Genomic DNA, 23,171 nt, shown 5'->3' on the forward strand with positions numbered 1-23,171 from the left:
GGCAACGTGGGCGGCACATTTCTGCTCGAGCAATCAAGTGACCTTTTTTTGCCAGACCTTAGCAAGAGAGAGAAAGAAAGAGAGAGGGACAGAGGGGAGGGAGACGGAGAGAGAAGGATGCAGTAGAGAAGGCAAGAGAGAGAAACCGAAAGAGAGGAAGAGAGAGAGTCAACCAGTATTTTTTGTTTAAATATTTGTCTTTATAGGCCACATAGAACAACAATACACCTTCTGCTGTGCTGTACAAAAGGCTATGAAGACGACATCACTTCATCATTCATTCAGAGCTCTGTCTGTCTGTCTGTCTGTCTGTCTGTCTGTCTGTCTGTCTGTCTGTCTGTCTGTCTGTCTGTCTGTCTGTCTGTCTCCCAGTTATACACACACACACATATTGTGTTCTGACCTTTCAGGATAGCACACCCCAGTGCACACGTGCGCGCATGCACACAGATTAACACCTAAACACACACACACACACACACACACACACACACACACACACACACACACATACACACACACACACACACACACACACACACACACACACACAGAGAGTGTTAGTGGTTTGCAGCAACAGATGCAGAAGTCCCATTCCATGTGTGTAAAGTTAACCGAGAGTTTCTACAACCATTCAGCCTTTTTTTCTTGTCAGTTCATTTGCAAGCAAGAATATTAACCATAGGAAAGCAATACACTGTAGACTGCACTATATCTAACTCACATATGATGAGAGGAGAAAGTGTGTGTGTGTGTGTGTTAGCAGGGGGTCACTAAAAACACAACAGGAAGGTATCCAACAGTGAGTGAGAATTCCGCGACGGGATGAGGGAGTGTCTGTGTCGCTATGACGATATGATGAAGTAAACATCAACAGAAACAAAAATGTCATCTTTTGCTTCCTTTTTCCATAGGTTTGCGATTGGCCTGTTTTGTCCCTCTGCCCCCACCGTACCAACCCAGCATAAAGGCCTGTCTGTCAGTCAGAACTAGGAAAGTAGTAGGTGAGGCTCAGAGGTTGATATAGAGAGTGTTTCTAGGGAGGACTATTTTGTCAGTAGTCAGTGGTCATTTCCCCCCAAAGCTGTTCCAATGTTCCCTTTTACCCAAAAATAAGGACTTGTTGGAGCTTGCGTTAGGTGTCCTTCCAACGTCAGTGTTTTCCTTCCTTCTGTATCCTTCTCCATCAGTGCTAAGGCTTTCCTTCCGTCTGTATCCTTCCCCATCAGTGCTAAGGCTTTCCTCCCTTCTGTATCCTTCACCCATGAAGAGTGCTAATTTTGTTTCCATGTCCCCCCCTTGTGAGTCCCAGGGGCCCTCCTTCCTTACCCATTCACTTCCTTCAATTCTCCACCCCTCCCGAATTCGTTACCCCTCAATAATTTTATCATGTTTGACATACGGGTTCTCCAGAAGGTACAGGTACTTCTCATAATTCTCCAACATATACTTTGGGGCGTACATGTGCTCTTTGGGGTCCGAGGGGGGGTACTCCTGCACCGATCCATCGAACCAACCCCCCGTCCGGATCAGGTCCCGGATATAATTCAGATCCCGTTTGTCCTCGTAGTCGCCCCAACGCGGGAAGTCTCCGTTCTGGGCCGAGATCAGTTTAAAATAGATGCCCTCAGGGCTAAAGCACCAAGAACAGTGCCACCCAGCAAAGTGGAAGGGGCTTCCAACGGCCCACTGGACCAGGATGTGACCCGTGTCGTTCTCGTACTTCCTGAAACCGGGCATGGTGTAGTATTCCCGGCGCCGGAGACGTATCCCATCGGCATCATAGACGTCTCGGAGCATTCCGACCGTGCACCCCGACACGACCTCCAACGACCCCAGCTAGAACAAGAAGGTGATACTTTATTGAGATGGAATCTATCAAATCAAATCACATGTTATTGGTCACATACACATGGTTAGCAGATGTTAATGCGAGTGTAGCGAAATGCTTGTGCTTCTAGTTCCGACCATGTAGTAATATCTAACAAGTAATCTAACAATTTCACAACAACTACCTTATTCACACAAGTGTAAAGGAATGAATAAGAATATGTACATATAAATATATGGATGTGTGCACCCAACCTCTCACATACGCTCACCCAACCTCTCACATACACACACCCAACCCCTCACATTAACACAAACCCAACCCCTCACATTAACACAAACCCAACTCCTCACATTAACACACACCCAACACCTCACATTAACACACACACATTCACACAAATACACCCAACTCCTCACATTAACACACACCCATATACCCAACCCCTCACCTTAACACACACCCATATACCCAACCCCTCACATTAACACACACCCAAACACCTCACATTAAGGAGAGGCAGGTGGTTAGAGCGTTGGGCCAGTAACCGAAAGGTTGCAAGATCGAATCCCTGAGCTGACAAGGTAAAAATCTGTCGTTCTGACCCTGAACAAGGCAGTTCCTAGTCCGTCATTGAAAATAAGAATGTATTATTAACTGACTTGCCTAGTTAAATAAAGGTAAGATTAAATTAAGACACACAACCCCTCCAATACATGCACACACATACATTTGGAAAGTATTCAGACCCCTTCACTTTTTCCACATTTTGTTACATTACAGCCTTATTCTAAAATGGATTAAATAAAAAAATGTTCCTCATCAATCTACACACAAAACCCCATAATGACAAAGCGAAAACAAGTTTTTAGAAATGTTTGTAAAAAAAAATATATAAAAAAAATACCTTATTTACATAAGTATTCAGACCCTTTGCTATGAGACTTGAAATTGAGCTCATGTGCATCCTGTTTCCATTGATCATCCTTGAGATGTTTCTACAATTTTTAAATTTATAGATTTTTTATTTTTTTCCATCTTTATTTAACGAGGCAAGTCAGTTAAGAACAAATTCTTATTTTCAATGACAGCCTGGGAACAGTGGGTTAACTGCCTGTTCAGGGGCAGAACGACAGATTTGTACCATGTCAGCTCAGGGGTTTTGAACTTGCAACCTTCCGGTTACTAACACTCTAACACTCTAACCACTAGGCTACCCTGCCACCCCATTGGAGTTCACCTGGGGTAAATTCAATTGATTGGACATGATTTGGAAAGGCACACACCTGCCTATTTAAGGTCCCACAGTCGACAGTGCATGTCAGAGCAAAAGCCAAGCCATGAGGTCGAAGGAATTGTCTGTAGAGCTCCGAGACAGGATTGTGTTGTTACACAGATCTGGGGAAGTGTACCAACATTCTGCAGTATTGAAGATCCCCAAGAATATAGTGGCCTCCATCATTCTTAAATTGAAGAAGTTTGGAACCACAAGACTCTTACTAGAGCTGGCCGCCCAGCCAAACTGTTCAATCGGGGGAGAAGATCCTTGGTCTGAGAGGTGACCAAGAACCCGATGGTCACTCAGATAGAGCTGCAGAGTTCCTGGAGCTCCTTCCACAAGGACAACCATTTCTGCAGCACTCCACCAATCAGGCCTTTATGGTAGATTGGCCAGACAGAAGCCACTTCTCAGTAAAAGGCACATGACAGCCTGCTTGGAGTTTGCCAAAAGGCACCTAAAGGACTCTCAGACCATGCGAAACAAGATTCTCTGGTCTGATGAGACCAAGATTGAACTTTCTGGCCTGAATGCCAAGCGTCACATCTGGAGGAAACCTGGCACCATCCCTATGGTGAAGCATGGTGGTGGCAGCATCATGCTGTGGGGATGTTTTTCAGAGGCAGGGACTGGGAGACTAGTCAGGATAGAGAGAAAGATGAACGGAGAAAAGTACAGAGAGACCCTTGATGAAACCTTGGTCCAGAGTGCTCAGGACCTCAGACTGGGATGAAGGTTCACCTTCCAACATGGCAACGACCCTAAGCACAGAGCCAAGACAACGAAGAAGTCTCTGAATGTCCATGAGTGGCCCAGCCAGAGTCTGGACTTGAACCCGATGGAACATCTCTGGAGAGACCTGAAAATAGCTGTGCAGTGACGCTCCCAATCCAACATGACAGAGCTTGAGAGGATCTGCAGAGAAGAATGGGAGAAACACCCCAAATACAGGTGTGCCAAGCTTGTAGCATCATACCCAAGAAGACTCGAGGCTTTAATCGCTGCCAAAGGTGCTTCAGAAAAGTACTGATTAAAGGGTATGAATACTTGTGTAAATGTCACATTTCAGTTTATTTTATTTGATAGATTTGCTAAAATAAAAAATAAAAACAGTTTTTGCTTGGTCATTATGTGGTATTGTGTGTAGATTGACAAGGAACATTATAGAATAAGGCTGTAGCGTGGAAAAAGTAAAGGAGTCTGAATACTTTCCGAATGCACGGTACACACAACCCCTCCGATATATACACACACATACACACACCAGTAAGCAGTTTTAGGGGGTTAAGTGATCCTAATAGCCAACCATAGCACTTAACAGGCACTGTATATCATTTGAGTGGAATCCAATAGAGATCTTATCTTTCTAGAATCTGTCACTAACAACCCTCTAGTCGTCGGCTCAAATCCTGTTTGAAAAGATAAGATTAAAAAAACTTGATTGCCCATCAAGTTTACACAGGATAGATTTTTTTCACGCCTGGTTTGGGATTCGAACCAGCAACCTTCTGTTAACAAGCCCGCCCCTGTCATCTCTAACCCTCTAGGCTACCTGCTTCCAGAAGAACCCGTAGAGCGACTTCCTCATGTGGATGGCGAACGGTTCCGTCCACCCGTCGAACAGCTTGAGGAAAAGAAGTCCCTCGCGGGCGGGGATCTCGTCGGCATCGTTGATGACGAAGATGTCGTCGGGGCGTGATCCAGTCACCCTGGCCATGCCGTCGCGGGTCAGGTAGGTACGGAGGTAATCATCTGCGATCCAGCCGTCCTGGCGCCCGCCGTCGGGAAAGTGGTCTAGGAAAACGTAGAGGATTTTGTGGCGCACGTAGTCATAGGTTCCGTTCAGGAGGAGACGCAGGAACCTGGAGGGAGGGACAGATACAGACAGTGTGTCAACAGATACGCTTAAACAAGTCTTTCAGGAGTGAGAGACGAAGAGAAGACAGACACACAGACACCCAGAAGGCAAGCCAGACAGATGGACAGACAGACAGCCAGCTAGCCAGATGGAAAGCCAGACAGATGGACAGCCAGACAGCCAGCCATCACATCATCCTGTCCACTTGTAGAAGTGGTCGTCTCTCTCTGTTGGAGGTGAAGTTGGAGGCAAACAGACACAAAGCCACCAAGACAGACAGATGCATATACATCTATGTCCACTCACCGTAGTGGTCGTCTCTCTCCGTAGGCGGTGAAGTTAGACTCACACACCAGGAACAGATCCACAGCCTGGGCCAACTCGTGGAACCTCACGTGGAGAAGATCAAACTCATGGTTCACGTTGATGGCATTGATCACCCTCCTGGGTCTCTCTCTGGGCGTCAGTCTCTCCTTAGTGGGCAGGTTAGAGTGGTAGACCATGGTAGGTACCCCACAGTAGGGCCCGTGCCACCCCGGCCGACACACACATTTTACCAGTCGTTTGCCTCCTCGTCCTCTTGATTTGGCCTTGGGAGGCATGGAGGTGCCGGAGGACGACGGATGGAGTGGTTGTTGGTGGGATTGGTTCAGGACCACCAGGGGCTTACGTTGCCCAGGGGAGCCTGCTCGAGATCCTACCCCAGTACCAGTCACAGTAGGCCCCCCGGGTCGTGCCGCGTCATCCCTGGGGGTGGCGACCTCCGTCCCCTGGCGGAAGCAGAGGGCTCCGGCTTTAGTGCGGACGAAGTAGGAGGTGGGGTCGTCCTGGAGCTGGTGGGTGCGGGTGTGGATGTCGCCCAGGGTTTCTAAGGGGTCCGGGGATGGAGCCTTGGAGGGCACCACCTGGTCATCGATCCCAGCCGAGGCCCTTTCCTCTGGGGCGTAAGGTCTGACAGGGTGGGCTGGGTGGCTGGGGTACCAGGGCTTGAAGTGGAGGTCCTCACCTTCACGCTCCTGAGGAAGACAAGACAAAGAGGGGACTGTTTAGCACTACTCGTCCTCACAGATCAATCTAGAGAAACTGTTTTAGGGCTCTTTACATTCTGCATTGCTGAAAGGTTACAGATAGAAATGTCATTTCCGATTGGGCCGGCAGATGCAGCGTTTACCATGAATACAGTCTGCTCTATTGCGGGAACATTGCCTTTAATTCTTAGGGATAGGCGTCCCGTCAACAGGGAAATCATGCTAGAAATTAATCAAATCAAATGTAATTTGTCACAAGCACCGAATACGACAGGTGTAGACCTTACTGTGAAATGCTTACTTACAAGCCATTAACCAACAATGCAGTTTTAAGAAAATTATTTGCTAAAAAACTAAAAAGTTACACAATAAATTAACAATAATGAGGCTATATACAGGGGGTACCGGTACTGAGTCAATGTGCGTGGGTACAGGTTAGTTGAGGTAATTTGTACATGTAGGTAGGGGTAAATTGAATATGTATAGATAATAAACACTGAGTACCAGCAGTGTACAAACAAGGGGGGGGGGGGGGGGGGGGGGGGTTCAATGTAAATAGTCCGGGTGGCCATTTGATGAATTGTTCAGCAGTCTTATGGTTGGGGGTAGATGCTGTTAAAAAGCCTTTTGGACCTAGACTTGACGTTCCGGTACCGCTTTCCGTATGGTAGCAGAGAGAACAGTCTATGACAGGGGTGGCTGGAGTCTGACAATTTTTGGGGCCTTCCTCTGACACTGCCTAGTACATAGGTCCTGGATGGCAGGAAGTTTGGCCCCAGTGATTTACTGAGCCATATGCACTACCCTCTGTAGCGCCTTATGGTCAGATGCCGAGCAGTTGCCAAACCAGGTGGTGATGCAACCTGTCTGGATGCTCTCGATGGTGCAACTGTAGACTTTCTTGGTGTGTTTGGCCCTGTCGATGTGAATGAGGGCATGTTCAGCCCTCTTATTCCTGTAGTCCACGATCATCTCCTTTGTCTTGGTCACGTTGAGGGAGAGGTTGTTGTCCTGGCACCACACTGTCAGGTCTCTAACCTCCTCCCTATAGGCTGTCTCATCGTCGTCAGTGATCAGGCCTGCCACCGTTGTGTCGTCAGCAAACTTAATGATGGTGTTGGAGTCATGCTTGGCCACGCAGTCGTGGGTGAACAAGGAGCACAGGAGGGGACTAAGCACCCACCCCTGGGGGCGGCCCGTCAGGAAGTCTAGGATCCAGTTGCAGAGGGAGATGTTTAGTCCCAGAGTCCTTAGCTTGGTGATGAGCTTTGTGAGCACTCTAGTGTTAAACGCTGAGCTGTATTTCCACAATACGGATTGAATAGAGCTTAGTGTTAACTGCTACTTTGTTGACATGCAATGACTCAATTCAACTTTGCTCCTGACATTTAAAAGGAAGAGCCTTAATGTGTGGACTGGAGGTAGACTACTGATGATAATGGTGTGTTGACTGTAGGTAGACTACTGATGATAATGGTGTGTTGACTGTAGGTAGACTACTGATGATAATGGTGTGTTGACTGGAGGTAGACTACTGATGATAATGGTGTGTTGACTGGAGGTAGACTACTGATGATAATGGTGTGTTGACTGTAGGTAGACTACTGATGATAATGGTGTATTGACTGGAGGTAGACTACTGATGATAATGGTCTGTTGACTGTAGGTAGACTACTGATGATAATGGTGTGTTGACTGTAGGTAGACTACTGATGATAATGGTGTGTTGACTGGAGGTAGACTACTGATGATAATGGTGTGTTGACTGTAGGGAGACTACTGATGATAATGGTGTGTTGACTGTAGGTAGACTACTGATGATAATGGTGTATTGACTAGAGGTAGACTACTGATGATAATGGTGTGTTGACTGTAGGTAGACTACTGATGATAATGGTGTGTTGACTGTAGGTAGACTACTGATGATAATGGTGTGTTGACTGGAGGTAGACTACCGATGATAATGGCCTTGACAACCGTTTCCAAAGACACTCTTTCTTGGCACAGGTTCCGAAGCACTTTTATGCCCAGGGCCTGTATTCAGAAAGCGTCTCAGTGTAGGAGTGCTGATCTAGGATCAGTTTAGCCTTTAATATCATAATGAATATGATTATATGGACAGGTGGGGACCTGATCTGTGGATACAGGCCCAGGCCTGATCATTGCCTTGAGGAGGGTTTCTAATACACAGCTAACATTTAGCCAACACCCTCGTTTAAGAACCTCAAACACATCCCAGCAGTGAGTAGTCAACACATCTGGCAGGAGATATCCCAGGCTCCCTAGCACTTCCATGACCTGGCATGATCACTGACTCGAGAACAGTTTCTAAGATCAACAGTTTGTAGCTCATACGCATGGCAGTTAAGTCAACACAGTGTAGAGATCAGCCAAACTGTCAGTCCTCTTAAGTCACAGTGAAGACATGTAAAACAACCGACCGTTCAACCAAACTGTCAGTCCTCTTAAGTCACAGTGAAGACATGTAAAACAACCGACCGTTCAACCAAACTGTCAGTCCTCTTAAGTCACAGTGAAGACATGTAAAACAACCGACCGTTCAACCAAACTGTCAGTCCTCCTAAGTCACAGTGAAGACATGTAAAACAACCGACCGTTCAACCAAACTGTCAGTCCTCCTAAGTCACAGTGAAGACATGTAAAACAACCAACCGTTCAACCAAACTGTCAGTCCTCTTAAGTCACAGTGAAGACATGTAAAACAACCGACCGTTCAACCAAACTGTCAGTCCTCCTAAGTCACAGTGAAGACACGTAAAACAACCAACCGTTCAACCAAACTGTCAGTCCTCCTAAGTCACAGTGAAGACATGTAAAACAACCGACCGTTCAACCAAACTGTCAGTCCTCCTAAGTCACAGTGAAGACATGTAAAACAACCGACCGTTCAACCAAACTGTCAGTCCTCTTAAGTCACAGTGAAGACACGTAAAACAACCGACCGTTCAACCAAACTGTCAGTCCTCCTAAGTCACAGTGAAGACACGTAAAACAACCGACCGTTCAACCAAACTGTCAGTCCTCCTAAGTCACAGTGAAGACGTAAAACAACCGACCGTTCAACCAAACTGTCAGTCCTCCTAAGTCACAGTGAAGACACGTAAAACAACCGACCGTTCAACCAAACTGTCAGTCCTCCTAAGTCACAGTGAAGACATGTAAAACAACCGGCCGTTCAACCAAACTGTCAGTCCTCCTAAGTCACAGTGAAGACATGTAAAACAACCGACCGTTCAACCAAACTGTCAGTCCTCTTAAGTCACAGTGAAGACACGTAAAACAACCGACCGTTCAACCAAACTGTCAGTCCTCCTAAGTCACAGTGAAGACACGTAAAACAACCGACCGTTCAACCAAACTGTCAGTCCTCCTAAGTCACAGTGAAGACACGTAAAACAACCGACCGTTCAACCAAACTGTCAGTCCTCCTAAGTCACAGTGAAGACACGTAAAACAACCGACCGTTCAACCAAACTGTCAGTCCTCCTAAGTCACAGTGAAGACATGTAAAACAACCGACCGTTCAACCAAACTGTCAGTCCTCTTAAGTCACAGTGAAGACACGTAAAACAACCAACCGTTCAACCAAACTGTCAGTCCTCCTAAGTCACAGTGAAGACATGTAAAACAACCGACCGTTCAACCAAACTGTCAGTCCTCCTAAGTCACAGTGAAGACATGTAAAACAACCGACCGTTCAACCAAACTGTCAGTCCTCTTAAGTCACAGTGAAGACACGTAAAACAACCGACCGTTCAACCAAACTGTCAGTCCTCCTAAGTCACAGTGAAGACACGTAAAACAACCGACCGTTCAACCAAACTGTCAGTCCTCCTAAGTCACAGTGAAGACGTAAAACAACCGACCGTTCAACCAAACTGTCAGTCCTCCTAAGTCACAGTGAAGACACGTAAAACAACCGACCGTTCAACCAAACTGTCAGTCCTCCTAAGTCACAGTGAAGACATGTAAAACAACCGGCCGTTCAACCAAACTGTCAGTCCTCCTAAGTCACAGTGAAGACATGTAAAACAACCGACCGTTCAACCAAACTGTCAGTCCTCTTAAGTCACAGTGAAGACACGTAAAACAACCGACCGTTCAACCAAACTGTCAGTCCTCCTAAGTCACAGTGAAGACACGTAAAACAACCGACCGTTCAACCAAACTGTCAGTCCTCCTAAGTCACAGTGAAGACACGTAAAACAACCGACCGTTCAACCAAACTGTCAGTCCTCCTAAGTCACAGTGAAGACACGTAAAACAACCGACCGTTCAACCAAACTGTCAGTCCTCCTAAGTCACAGTGAAGACATGTAAAACAACCGACCGTTCAACCAAACTGTCAGTCCTCTTAAGTCACAGTGAAGACACGTAAAACAACCGACCGTTCAACCAAACTGTCAGTCCTCCTAAGTCACAGTGAAGACACGTAAAACAACCGACCGTTCAACCAAACTGTCAGTCCTCCTAAGTCACAGTGAAGACGTAAAACAACCGACCGTTCAACCAAACTGTCAGTCCTCCTAAGTCACAGTGAAGACACGTAAAACAACCGACCGTTCAACCAAACTGTCAGTCCTCCTAAGTCACAGTGAAGACATGTAAAACAACCGACCGTTCAACCAAACTGTCAGTCCTCTTAAGTCACAGTGAAGACATGTAAAACAACCGGCCGTTCAACCAAACTGTCAGTCCTCCTAAGTCACAGTGAAGACATGTAAAACAACCGACCGTTCAACCAAACTGTCAGTCCTCTTAAGTCACAGTGAAGACACGTAAAACAACCGACCGTTCAACCAAACTGTCAGTCCTCCTAAGTCACAGTGAAGACACGTAAAACAACCGACCGTTCAACCAAACTGTCAGTCCTCCTAAGTCACAGTGAAGACATGTAAAACAACCGACCGTTCAACCAAACTGTCAGTCCTCCTAAGTCACAGTGAAGACACGTAAAACAACCGACCGTTCAACCAAACTGTCAGTCCTCTTAAGTCACAGTGAAGACACGTAAAACAACCGACCGTTCAACCAAACTGTCAGTCCTCCTAAGTCACAGTGAAGACACGTAAAACAACCGACCGTTCAACCAAACTGTCAGTCCTCCTAAGTCACAGTGAAGACATGTAAAACAACCGACCGTTCAACCAAACTGTCTCACCTCGTTGGGATTCATGTCCCTGTGTCTGGGCTCCTCCTCTGGTTGACCCCATGGTTGGGGCGCAGCAGGTTCCTCTCTCAGCCTCATCTCCACCCCACCTCCTCCTCCACCCCCAGGGCCAATAGCCCCTACTATCCGGGGCTTGGTGTCCGAGGGCCTGTAGGCACAAACAGAAATGTCATCTTGGTCAGAAAGGTCATGTTGTCATCAATCAATCAAAAGTATTTACAAAGCCCTACTTCATCAGCAGTTCCCATGTCTGTCATGCAAAAACATCAATACACACACACACACACACACACACACACACACACACACGCCCCCCCCCCCCCCCCACCCCTCTGACCCACACACACCTGAGGGCGGGCGGGGGTCCTTCCTCCTGCGAGGCGGCGAAGTCAGACGACGAGGCAGCCGACGTTAACGGTGTGGCCCCCCCCTCCCTCCAGAAGAAGCCTGTCACCATGATGAAGGACTTGATGTTGGGGTACGGGGCCGACAGCTCCTTGAGCAGGGATACGTAGTGTAGGGCCTGGAACAAATAGAATAGAATGACTTTATCAACAACAATAAAATTATAACTTTATTTCTCCCCCATGAACTTACATTTTGGCATTGTGAATGAATGAATACATTTTATTTATTATTTATTTAAAAAACACACAGAATAGCCTCAACTATTTCCAACTATACACACAGTAAAATGATTGAGAAAACACAACGTCAGACGACTTATTTCAACTGTCATCCTTGTTGTTACATGAGCAACAATAGACAGCTTGGGCAAGACTGTCGGTACATTGGCACCTCACATACAATTTCATTTAAAATACATTGAATATATACAATATAAAGATCTTAATTTGACCTGTATTGTCACAACAAAAATAATCCTGAAGCAACAGAATGTCCTGCGGGACAGGAAAAATTCTCAGCAGCAAAAGAGTGATCAAATTTAGGTCCTACATCTGTAGGCTATACATCTAACAATATATTTTACCTTGTAATAGTGGAGGAAGGAGATGACACACAGGCCCACTGTGCACAGCAAGAACACTCTGTGACGTCGCATTTTCATCCTATAGGAAGAGGGGGAGAGAGAGAATTGACCAATGGGAGATGACACACAGGCCATAAACATATCAACATGAACTGTGCACGGCAAGAATGTTGCTTTCTTTTCTTGTAGAGAAGGGGAGAGGAGGGGGAAGAGAGAGGAATGGAAGGGGGAGAGACAGAGAGTCAAAGGTGAAAGGGATGGAAAGGGAGAAAGGAGAGGGAGAGAGAGAATGTGGGGAGGTAGCAAGAGAGAAGAGGGTGAGCTCCTTTCATTATTCACTCATCCCTCTTCCCCCTGGAGGATTTCTGCAGTAAACATCACATGAGAAAGATCTCTCTATTTTTGATGACCATAATCTTCTAAAGCAATGACATCATCAACCAGTCAGCGAACTGTATATTTAATCTAATCCAATTTCTTCCTTGATTGGTTTATATAAAATATGTGGCCAAAACCTTGATCAACTCATTCAAATTCCTAAAAAACATCCAGAAAAAGACATCCCAGAATGTAAATGCATCCCTTTCTAAAAACGTCAGAAAGTACATCGACTTTCATATCCTCCGAAAAAATAGGATCTTAAAACAGTTCAGTTCATATTCAGTTCATATTCAGTTCATATTCAGTTCATATTCAGTTCATATTCAGCTCATATTCAGTTCATATTCAGTTCATATTCAGTTCATATTCAGTTCATATTCAGCTCATATTCAGCTCATATTCAGTTCATATTCAGTTCATATTCAGTTCATATTCAGTTCATATTCAGCTCATATTCAGTTCATATTCAGTTCATATTCAGGGCAGTCAGTGCTGACGGTGCAACATCTATTCTTACATTTAATCCATCTTAATGTTTTGTTTTAATACGTCTCTCGCAGCCCACTTTAACCACACAATGAAAGGAAGGGGGAAGAAAAGAGAGAGGTAGAATGGGAGAGATAAAGAAAGAGAGATAGATTGAAAGAGGGAGGCTGGGAGAGGGAGAAGAGAGAGAGAAAGAGAGAGAGAGAGAGAGCGAGAGAGAGAGAGAGAGAGAGAGCGAGAGTGAGAGAGAGAGAGAGAGGCAATCTGGCAGTTGTAACACACAATACCTAGTATGAATCTAAAGTAGCCTAGAAGCCTGTACAGGGCAACCTCAGGGATTACACTGCTTTTTCAAACTATGAACAGAACAGAGGAGAGAAAGGGAGAGAGTCGAGATGAGAATGAGAGGGGAAAATCAGGCGGAGGAAAGGGAGATTGGGAGAGGAGGAGGGATGGAGAGATGTGGTCCAGTGGAGGGAGGAAAAGAATGAACAAGGGATCAGCCAGAGGGAGGGAGGGAAAGAATGAACAAGGGATCAGCCAGAGGGAGGGAGGGAAAGAATGAACAAGGGATCAGCCAGAGGGAGGGAGGGAAAGTATGAACAAGGGATCAGCCAGAGGGAGGGAGGGAAAGTATGAACAAGGGATCAGCCAGAGGGAGGGAGGGAAAGTATGAACAAGGGATCAGCCAGAGGGAGGGAGGGAAGTATGAACAAGGGATCAGCCAGAGGGAGGGAGGGAAAGTATGAACAAGGGATCAGCCAGAGGGAGGGAGGGAAAGTATGAACAAGGGATCAGCCAGAGGGAGGGAGGGAAAGAATGCAAAAAAAAATGAAAAATTCAGTAAACCTCTCTGAGAAATGTCAGCGTTTTGCATTCCTGCTAAGACCAGGGAGATATATGCTGCTGACCCTTTATACGCTGACTTAAGGACAGTTTAGTGTTCTCCCTAAGGGTTGAGGATAGGATATGAGGGAGGGAAAGCTGATACTAGATCTGTGCCTATGGGCCAGAAATCTATACAGGCTATCTCTGAGGTCACACACACACACACACACACACACACACACACACACGGTTCCATTCCACAAGGCTAATGCTACACTTGGCAGGACTACAAGCAACAACTGAGAGAGGAAGGGAGGGAGAGAGGAGGGGGGAATTGGTACGGTGCAAGGGAGCGAGGTAGGGAGGGAGAGAGGGTGCGAGGGAGGAGAGAGAGATGAAGGGAGCAAGGGTGGCATTGAATCAGTGTGGTGCTAGGGTGTGAGGTAGAGAGGGAGCCAGGGAGAGAGGGAGAGAGAGATGGAGGTATTGTATTGAATGGTTGCGGTGCTAGAGAGAGTGGAAGGAGGGAGGGAAAGAGGGAGGAGAGGAGGGGTGGTTGAATCTGTGTGGTGCAAGGTAGTGAGGGAGTAGAGGAGGGGTGACTCGGTACGTTGCTAGACAGAATGGAAGCAGGGAGCGAGCGAGGAAGGATAAGAGAGGAGGAGAGCAGGGCTTGGTTTCCCCCTCCAGTCATTTCCTCTCTGTCTACCTTATTATCTCTCATCTCCAATTCTCCTTCATTTTCTCTCCTTCTCTAGTTCGCTCCCACTCTCCTCCATCTCCCTTTCCCTCTCCCCATCTCCATTACATTACATATGTCCTGTCCACACACAGTATAGGCAAGATGGCGTGAAAGAAAGAGTGAAAAGCGAGGGATGAAGAATGACAAGAAAAGCTAGGACGTATGTCTTTTTCTCTCCTACTGTATAATAAAGGTGCTAGCTCAATGATGAAAACCTCTCTCTCTCTCTCTATTTATCTCCATCTCTATCAACTGTATCTCTCTCTCTACCTCTCTCTTCTTACATCTCTCTCTCTGCCTCTCTCTCCTTACATCTCTCTCTGCCTCTCTCTCCTTACATCTCTCTCTGCCTCTCTCTCCTTACATCTCTCTCTCTGCCTCTCTCTCCTTACATCTCTCTCTGCCTCTCTCTCCTTACATCTCTCTCTGCCTCTCTCTCCTTACATCTCTCTCTCTGCCTCTCTCTCCTTACATATCTCTCTCTGCCTCTCTCTCCTTACATCTCTCTCTCTGTAGGCTAGAAGACAGCATGAAATGACAAGTGAGATGGGATGTCTAAGAGAGAGGGAAGGAATGGATGTCTCTCTCTCCTTCTTCTATAACAAAAGGTGCTGGGTCAATAATACACCCATGATGAAAACCTTGTCTTGCTCTGAACAGTACACACAAACCCACTCTGTCAATGCTCAGCGTTTTACAACAACACAAAAGGCTGAAAATAGTTGCGGGAAAAAAACGTTCAGGTGGGCCTGTAACACAAAGGACCATGGGTATGGTGCCGGATGCTGTTCTTCCATCCCTACCGCAGAGGGGAATCCCAACAACCATCTGGAAATGTTGCCGTCTCAACTAGAGAACAGACAGTCTTTTCTACCCAGGAACCAACAGTACAGTATAGATCAGGGTTGCTCAACTCTTACCCTATGAGGTCCAAGGCCTGTAGGTTTTCTGTTCTACCTGATCATTAATTGCACACACCTGGTGCCCAAGGTCTAAATCAGTCCCTGATTAAAGGGGAACAATGAAAGAACGCAGTGGAACTGGCTTCGAGGCCCAGAGTTGAGTGTGAGGGGTATAGATTATGGTGCCAGCCAGCCAGGTGCACATTTCTACAGTAAAGAAGAAATGTTGACAACAGATCAGGAACAGATTGGCTTCTCTGAATGTGAACCAATAACTGTAATATCTATGTACTATGGTGCCAGGTACCAATGACCAATCTGTAATAGTCAAGACAGGAAACGTTGGAAACTGACAGATATAGAACCAATAGAAAACAGGCTTTTCAACTGACAGATATAGAACCAATAGAAAACAGGCTTTTCAACTGACAGATATAGAACCAATAGAAAACAGGCTTTTCAACTGACAGATATAGAACCAATAGAAAACAGGCTTTTCAACTGACAGCTATAGAACCAATAGAAAACAGGCTTTTCAACTGACAGATATAGAACCAATAGAAAACAGGCTTTTCAACTGACTGATATAGAACCAATAGAAAACAGGCTTTTCAACTGACTGATATAGAACCAATAGAAAACAGGCTTTTCAACTGACAGATATAGAATCAATAGAAAACAGGCTTTTCAACTGACAGATATAGAACCAATAGAAAACAGGCTTTTCAACTGACAGATATAGAACCAATAGAAAACAGGCTTTTCAACTGACTGATATAGAACCAATAGAAAACAGGCTTTTCAACTGACTGATATAGAACCAATAGAAAACAGGCTTTTCAACTGACAGATATAGAATCAATAGAAAACAGGCTTTTCAACTGACTGATATAGAACCAATAGAAAACAGGCTTTTCAACTGACAGATATAGAACCAATAGAAAACAGGCTTTTCAACTGACAGCTATAGAACCAATAGAAAACAGGCTTTTCAACTGACAGATATAGAACCAATAGAAAACAGAAAGCTTTTCAACTGACTGATATAGAACCAATAGAAAACAGGCTTTTCAACTGACAGATATAGAACCAATAGAAAACAGGCTTTTCAACTGACAGACATACAACCAATAGAAAACAGGCTTTTCAACTGACAGCTATAGAACCAATAGAAAACAGGCTTTTCAACTGACAGCTATAGAACCAATAGAAACCAGAAGGTGTTGCTGTTAGAGAGGAAATGTTGCTGTTTGAGTGGAAATGTTGCTGTTAGAGAGGAAATGTTGCTGTTTGAGTGGAAATGTTGCTGTTAAAGGGGAAATGATGTAGTTAGAGAGGAAGTGTTGCTGTTAGAGAGGAAATGTTGCAGTTAGAGAGGAAATGTTGTAGTTAGAGAGGAAATGTTTTAGTTAGAGAGGAAATGTTGTAGTTAGAGAGGAAATGTTGCTGTTAGAGAGGAAATGTTGCAGTTAGAGAGGAAATGTTGTAGTTAGAGAGGAAATGTTGCAGTTAGAGAGGAAATGTTGTAGTTAGAGAGGACATGTTGTAGTTAGAGAGGAAATGTTGCAATTAGAGAGGTAATGTTGTAGTTAGAGAGGAAATGTTGCTGTTAAAGAGGAAATGTTGCTGTTAGAGAGGAAATGTTGCAGTTAGAGAGGAAATGTTGTAGTTAGAGAGGAAATGTTGCAGTTAGAGAGGAAATGTTGCTGTTAGAGAGGAAATGTTGTAGTTAGAGAGGAAATGTTGTAGTTAGAGAGGAAATGTTGCAGACTCATAGAGAACCGATGGAGAACAGATTGCCTTCTCTGAACGTGACCCAATAACTCTGTATATCTATGACTGTGGTGCCAGCTCCCAAAGGTGTACAGATCACACTACCTACAGAGAAGAGGAAATGTTGCAGACACACAACACACTCGCTGAGAACAGATAGAGGACTGACAAACAGACAGAGAACAGACTGCCTCTTCTGAATGTGAACCAAATGAACCAATGACCCGCTGGTATCCCAGTGACCATCACCACGGCGACAAGGCCAGCCAGCCAATCAAACTGGGCAGAGGTTCAGTACACAGAGTAGTAGAAATTGACAGTGTCATTATTTGTCGAATAGCGGATATCAAATGAAGAAGAGGGGAAAGATGTTATTTCCAGCAGTTGGTTTGTTCATCTAAAAACACATTCAGAGATTACAGTGAACACACACATGCACGCAGGCACACACAGACACACACACACACGCACACACACAGTCCCACACAGCATCCCTGGGGTGCGAAAAAGCCCCATTGGAATGCAGCCTTAAGATATTTGAAATGCTCTACCAGAAGGAAACCCAAACATTTGGTTTGGAATCTCTTAGAGGCCTGCAGACTGGTAAACAACCAGTGAGGCACTGCTACAGCCTGCAATGTGGTGGCACACTGATCACTCTCTCAGATTAGCTGGAAACACACACACACACACACTCGGTGGCACACTGATCACTCTCTCAGATTAGCTGGCAACACACACACACACACTCGGTGGCACAGACACCAGCCACTATTATTGCTGAGGAGGGCAGTGCAGAAATCAACAGAAAAGCTCATTGTTGGTTGTCATAGCAACAGAGGGGGTGGGGGGCAATAGAATACAGACAGGGAGGGAAATCGAGTTTGAGACAATATTATCCACAGTCAACAAGCCAACTTAGCGCTGTCCTGGGAGACCTCACACACACACACATGCATGCACACACATTGGACACTCATGCAAACGCACACACACACAGGATGTGGGCCTGTATACAGACGAGACATTCTGTCGACTTGGTCTTAACCAGAACCCCAAGGGGACAATGGCTGCTTACTAAGCAATAAACACAAAGCCTGAACTGTTCGGACTCCTGTCCTAAGTGTGTGTGTTCCTCTGTTCTCCAATATCAACGACCACGCAGATGTCCCCAGTCCCATTGTATCAAATAGTGGTCAATAACCCAAAGGGCCAACTAGGCGGCCATTTTGTGCCGACACAGCATCAGCAATAGATATGGCTCCTATTGTCTTTGCGGCTCCACAGCTCCACATTTTCTCATCACATTAGGGTCTGGTAATGTACCACGTGGCTACTGTGCCCCAGCTGGCCTTCTTCCCTAGAGGAGGAATATGTCAAGGACATTGGGACGGGGAAACTAATACAAAAATGGATGGATGGAGGAGGGGGGGGTCCAATCAGATATGTGAAGTCCATTGTCTTAATTGGTTGGCCTATCAAATCAAAAGGGGGAGGGTTTACATCCCATGACTACACACACACCACGCACACACCACACACGCATACCATACACACACACTCACACACTTATGCTGCTTTCACATAGGATTTACGGTACTTTGCCCCCCCCCCCCCAAAAAAAAAAAACAACATTTGGCCAATGTTTATATGACCCCCATACAAACAGGCCCATTTTTTAGCAGATTCTTTCCTAAATACACCTTTTATATCTTCCCGGCATGCGGGTGATGAGTGGTAGCACTGGTGTGCACTGGTGTGCACTGGTGTGCACTGGTGTGCAGATGTGGGAGGGCGTCTATTTTTATAAATCCATTGAAAATATACACCATCAAAAATAAATCCTTTATTCATTGGTTTAAGCAGGTCATAATAAACATTATAAGACTAATACAATGTATTTTCAAAAGAATAGAATAGCATATTTAGAGTTTAATCAGGCCTATCTTAGGGTTCTGTGCAGCCATTGTGTTCTTTAAACAGACAAGACACACCTACCCGATCACAGTCAACACACATATTTCAAAAATGAAGAGACCACTGCTAAATGATCACTTTCTCTCGTTTTACTATTTATAGGTATGTGTTTGGGTAAAATTAACATTTTAGTTTTATTCTATAAACTACTGACAACATTTCTCCCAAATTCCAAATATAAATATTGTCATTTAGAGCATTTATTTGCAGAAATCAAACTGATCAAAATAACAAAAAATATGCAGTGTTGTCAGACCTCGAATAATGCCAAGGAAATAAGTTCCTATTCATTTTAAACAACACAATACTAATGTTTTAACTTGGGAAGAGTTCAGAAATCAGTATTTGGTGGAATAACCCTGATTTTATATGTGTCTTGGCCTGCTTTCCACCAGTCTTTCACATTGATGTTAGGCTACATTATTGCATGCTAAATGTCTCTGATCAGTGATAGATGAGCTATACCACCTCCACTTATTGGCCCAGCCAGAAACCAAATCACCAAATAGACCTAGTCTACAGTATAGAGACGGAGATTCAGTCAAACCAAATCACCAAATAGACCTAGTCTACAGTATAGAGACGGAGATTCAGTCAAACCAAATCACCAAATAGACCTAGTCTACAGTATAGAGACGGAGATTCAGTGGAACCCAATCACCAAATAGACCTAGCCTACAGTATAGAGACGGAGATTCAGTCAAACCAAATCACCAAATAGACCTAGCCTACAGTATAGAGACGGAGATTCAGTCAAACCAAATCACCAAATAGACCTAGTCTACAGTATAGAGACGGAGATTCAGTGGAACCAAATCACCAAATAGACCTAGCCTACAGTATAGAGACGGAGATTCAGTGGAACCAAATCACCAAATAGGCCTAGTCTACAGTATCGAGACGGAGATTCAGTCAAACCAAATCACCAAATAGACCTAGCCTACAGTATAGAGACGGAGATTCAGTCAAACCAAATCACCAAATAGACCTAGTCTACAGTATAGAGACGGAGATTCAGTGGAACCAAATCACCAAATAGGCCTAGCCTACAGTATAGAGACGGAGATTCAGTCAAACCAAATCACCAAATAGACCTAGTCTACAGTATAGAGACGGAGATTCAGTGGAACCAAATCACCAAATAGGCCTAGCCTACAGTATAGAGACGGAGATTCAGTCAAACCAAATCACCAAATAGACCTAGTCTACAGTATAGAGACGGAGATTCAGTGGAACCAAATCACCAAATAGACCTAGCCTACAGTATAGAGACGGAGATTCAGTCAAACCAAATCACCAAATAGACCTAGTCTACAGTATAGAGACGGAGATTCAGTCAAACCAAATCACCAAATAGACCTAGCCTACAGTATAGAGACGGAGATTCAGTGGAACCAAATCACCAAATAGACCTAGCCTACAGTATAGAGACGGAGATTCAGTCAAACCAAATCACCAAATAGACCTAGTCTACAGTATAGAGACGGAGATTCAGTCAAACCAAATCACCAAATAGACCTAGCCTACAGTATAGAGACGGAGATTCAGTGGAACCAAATCACCAAATAGACCTAGCCTACAGTATAGAGACGGAGATTCAGTCAAACCAAATCACCAAATAGACCTAGTCTACAGTATAGAGACGGAGATTCAGTCAAACCAAATCACCAAATAGACCTAGCCTACAGTATCGAGACGGAGATTCAGTGGAACCAAATCACCAAATAGACCTAGTCTACAGTATAGAGACGGAGATTCAGTGGAACCAAATCACCAAATAGACCTAGCCTACAGTATAGAGACGGAGATTCAGTGGAACCAAATCACCAAATAGGCCTAGCCTACAGTATCGAGACGGAGATTCAGTCAAACCAAATCACCAAATAGACCTAGCCTACAGTATAGAGACGGAGATTCAGTGGAACCAAATCACCAAATAGACCTAGCCTACAGTATAGAGACGGAGATTCAGTGGAACCAAATCACCAAATAGACCTAGTCTACAGTATAGAGACGGAGATTCAGTCAAACCAAATCACCAAATAGACCTAGCCTACAGTATAGAGACGGAGATTCAGTCAAACCAAATCACCAAATAGACCTAGTCTACAGTATAGAGACGGAGATTCAGTGACACCAAATCACATTGATAGATTATCAGGCAAGTCAGTGAAGTCACATGCTTTTGGTTGGGAAGCAGGACTGGGCTACTAAACAGCTGGCAGTGAAGAGCAAAACATACCACTTGTTAAACTACATAACCTGGCAACGTGTAAACTTGTAAACTAACTGATCACGGGCAGTATGCACTCAACTTAGCTAACATTATCCCCGATCTATTTGTACCCTCAGCAATATCCAAATGGAAATCTAACAGTTATTCATTTATCAAGACGAGTCCCCACTCGATGGCGCTGTCCTAATGAAAACGGTGCTGAAATGACCCTCTAGTTGACCACATGTTGGTATTGCTTCATATCTACTGTTTTACAACAGTAAGCAACAATTTGATACATGACTTAAATTGCATTAGCCAATCATTTCCTCATCCCGCGATATTAATTCCCACAGTAATTCTTTATGGATCCATCCAGTAGGGCATTTGACCTTTTTTGACTGTTTGAGTACTCGCATGAGAGTACGTGCATGATTTGTTTTCCAGTACTCGAATGAAAAAAATGAATTTAACAAAGGCAGCACTGTAAAAAACTATGAGGGCATTTATCTACAGTGCTTTCTGAACGTATTCAGAGCCCTTCTCTTTTTCCACATTTTGTTACGCCTTATTCTGAATAAGTATTCAGACATTCTGCTATGAGACTCGCCTCCCTGACCAAGGCCCTTCTTCCCTGATTGCTTAGTTTGGCTGGAGGCCAGCTCTAGGAACAGTGTTGGTGGTTCCAAACTTCTTCCATTTAAAAATGATGGAGGCCACTGTGTTCTTGGGGGGATCTTCAATGCTGCAGAAATTGTTTAATACCCTTCCCCAGATCATGTCCAATCAATTACATTAACCACGGGTGGACTCCAATCAAGTTGTAGAAACATCTCAAGGGTGATCAATGGAAACAGGATGCACCTGAGCTCAATTTCGAGTATCATAAATTAGCTAAAATTTCAACAAAACAGTTTTTGCTTTGTCATTACGGGGTATTGTGTGAAGATTGATGAGGGGATATTTTTTCCCCAGTCCATTTTAGAACAAGGCTGTAATGTAACAAAAAGTGGAAAAAGTCAAGGGGTCTGAATACTTTCCTAATGCACTGTATAAAAACTTAGTGATGCTTGGCTTGGTTCATTTTTTTGTTGTGTCCTGCAAATGCACATGTACAAATGGAACACTAGAGTCAAAGCAAATTAATGTTGTCTTCAAGACAAAATTTAGACCAAATAGTTTTTACAGTTTTTCAAAATGTTTTTATCCCTGGTTAAAGATGGGGTACTCATGTCCATCCCTAGCATCCCGTTGTTGTTAAGAAAACTGTGCACTGCTTAGCGCTGGGCTATGCCAAGAGATTGGTGAAGTGACATGCCTTGCAAAGTTTAGAACTGCAAGGAGGACAGTTAATGGGCGTTGCCTAACAACTATCAAGAGTGAGAGAGCAGATGAAGGAAAGGAAACAAGGAAGGGACAAGGGAGCCTCTTTAGACGATTGAGATGCAGCCCAGCCTCTGTCACCTCATTTAAACTGCAGATCAGACAGGCCCTGTTCTGCCCAGAACACCCATAGATTTCCATTGCTGACCCCACAGTGTCCGTCTGACTGACCTGTTTCAATAACTTCCTCTGTGTCTGTTTCTCTGAGTCACAGGCTTTACAGAGACCAATGGAAACTAATAAGGTTGTGGCCCAAATGCCACCCGATTCCATATACTGTGCACAACCATTGACCAGCCCTCTATG

General features: G+C 44.8%; 1 protein-coding gene across 1 annotated transcript in view; it reads right to left on the reverse strand.

Moving 5' to 3' along the window:
- Nucleotides 1–336: 336 nt before the first annotated feature.
- LOC110495067 (beta-1,4-mannosyl-glycoprotein 4-beta-N-acetylglucosaminyltransferase-like) overlaps nt 337–23,171 on the reverse strand; it is a 73,177-nt gene continuing 50,342 nt past the window's right edge. The window contains exons 2-7 of the mRNA XM_036949156.1: nt 12,179–12,257; nt 11,535–11,710; nt 11,179–11,335; nt 5,275–5,984; nt 4,663–4,972; nt 337–1,839 (exon numbers count right to left, since the gene is read on the reverse strand). Of these exons, the coding sequence (XP_036805051.1) occupies nt 1,369–1,839; nt 4,663–4,972; nt 5,275–5,984; nt 11,179–11,335; nt 11,535–11,710; nt 12,179–12,256 (1,902 nt within the window). The 5' untranslated portion in view covers nt 12,257 and the 3' untranslated portion in view covers nt 337–1,368. The remainder of the gene's footprint in view (nt 1,840–4,662; nt 4,973–5,274; nt 5,985–11,178; nt 11,336–11,534; nt 11,711–12,178; nt 12,258–23,171) is intronic.

The sequence above is a fragment of the Oncorhynchus mykiss genome, chromosome 17 (assembly GCF_013265735.2).
Source record: "Oncorhynchus mykiss isolate Arlee chromosome 17, USDA_OmykA_1.1, whole genome shotgun sequence".
In the NCBI taxonomy this organism is placed as follows: Eukaryota; Metazoa; Chordata; class Actinopteri; order Salmoniformes; family Salmonidae; genus Oncorhynchus; species Oncorhynchus mykiss.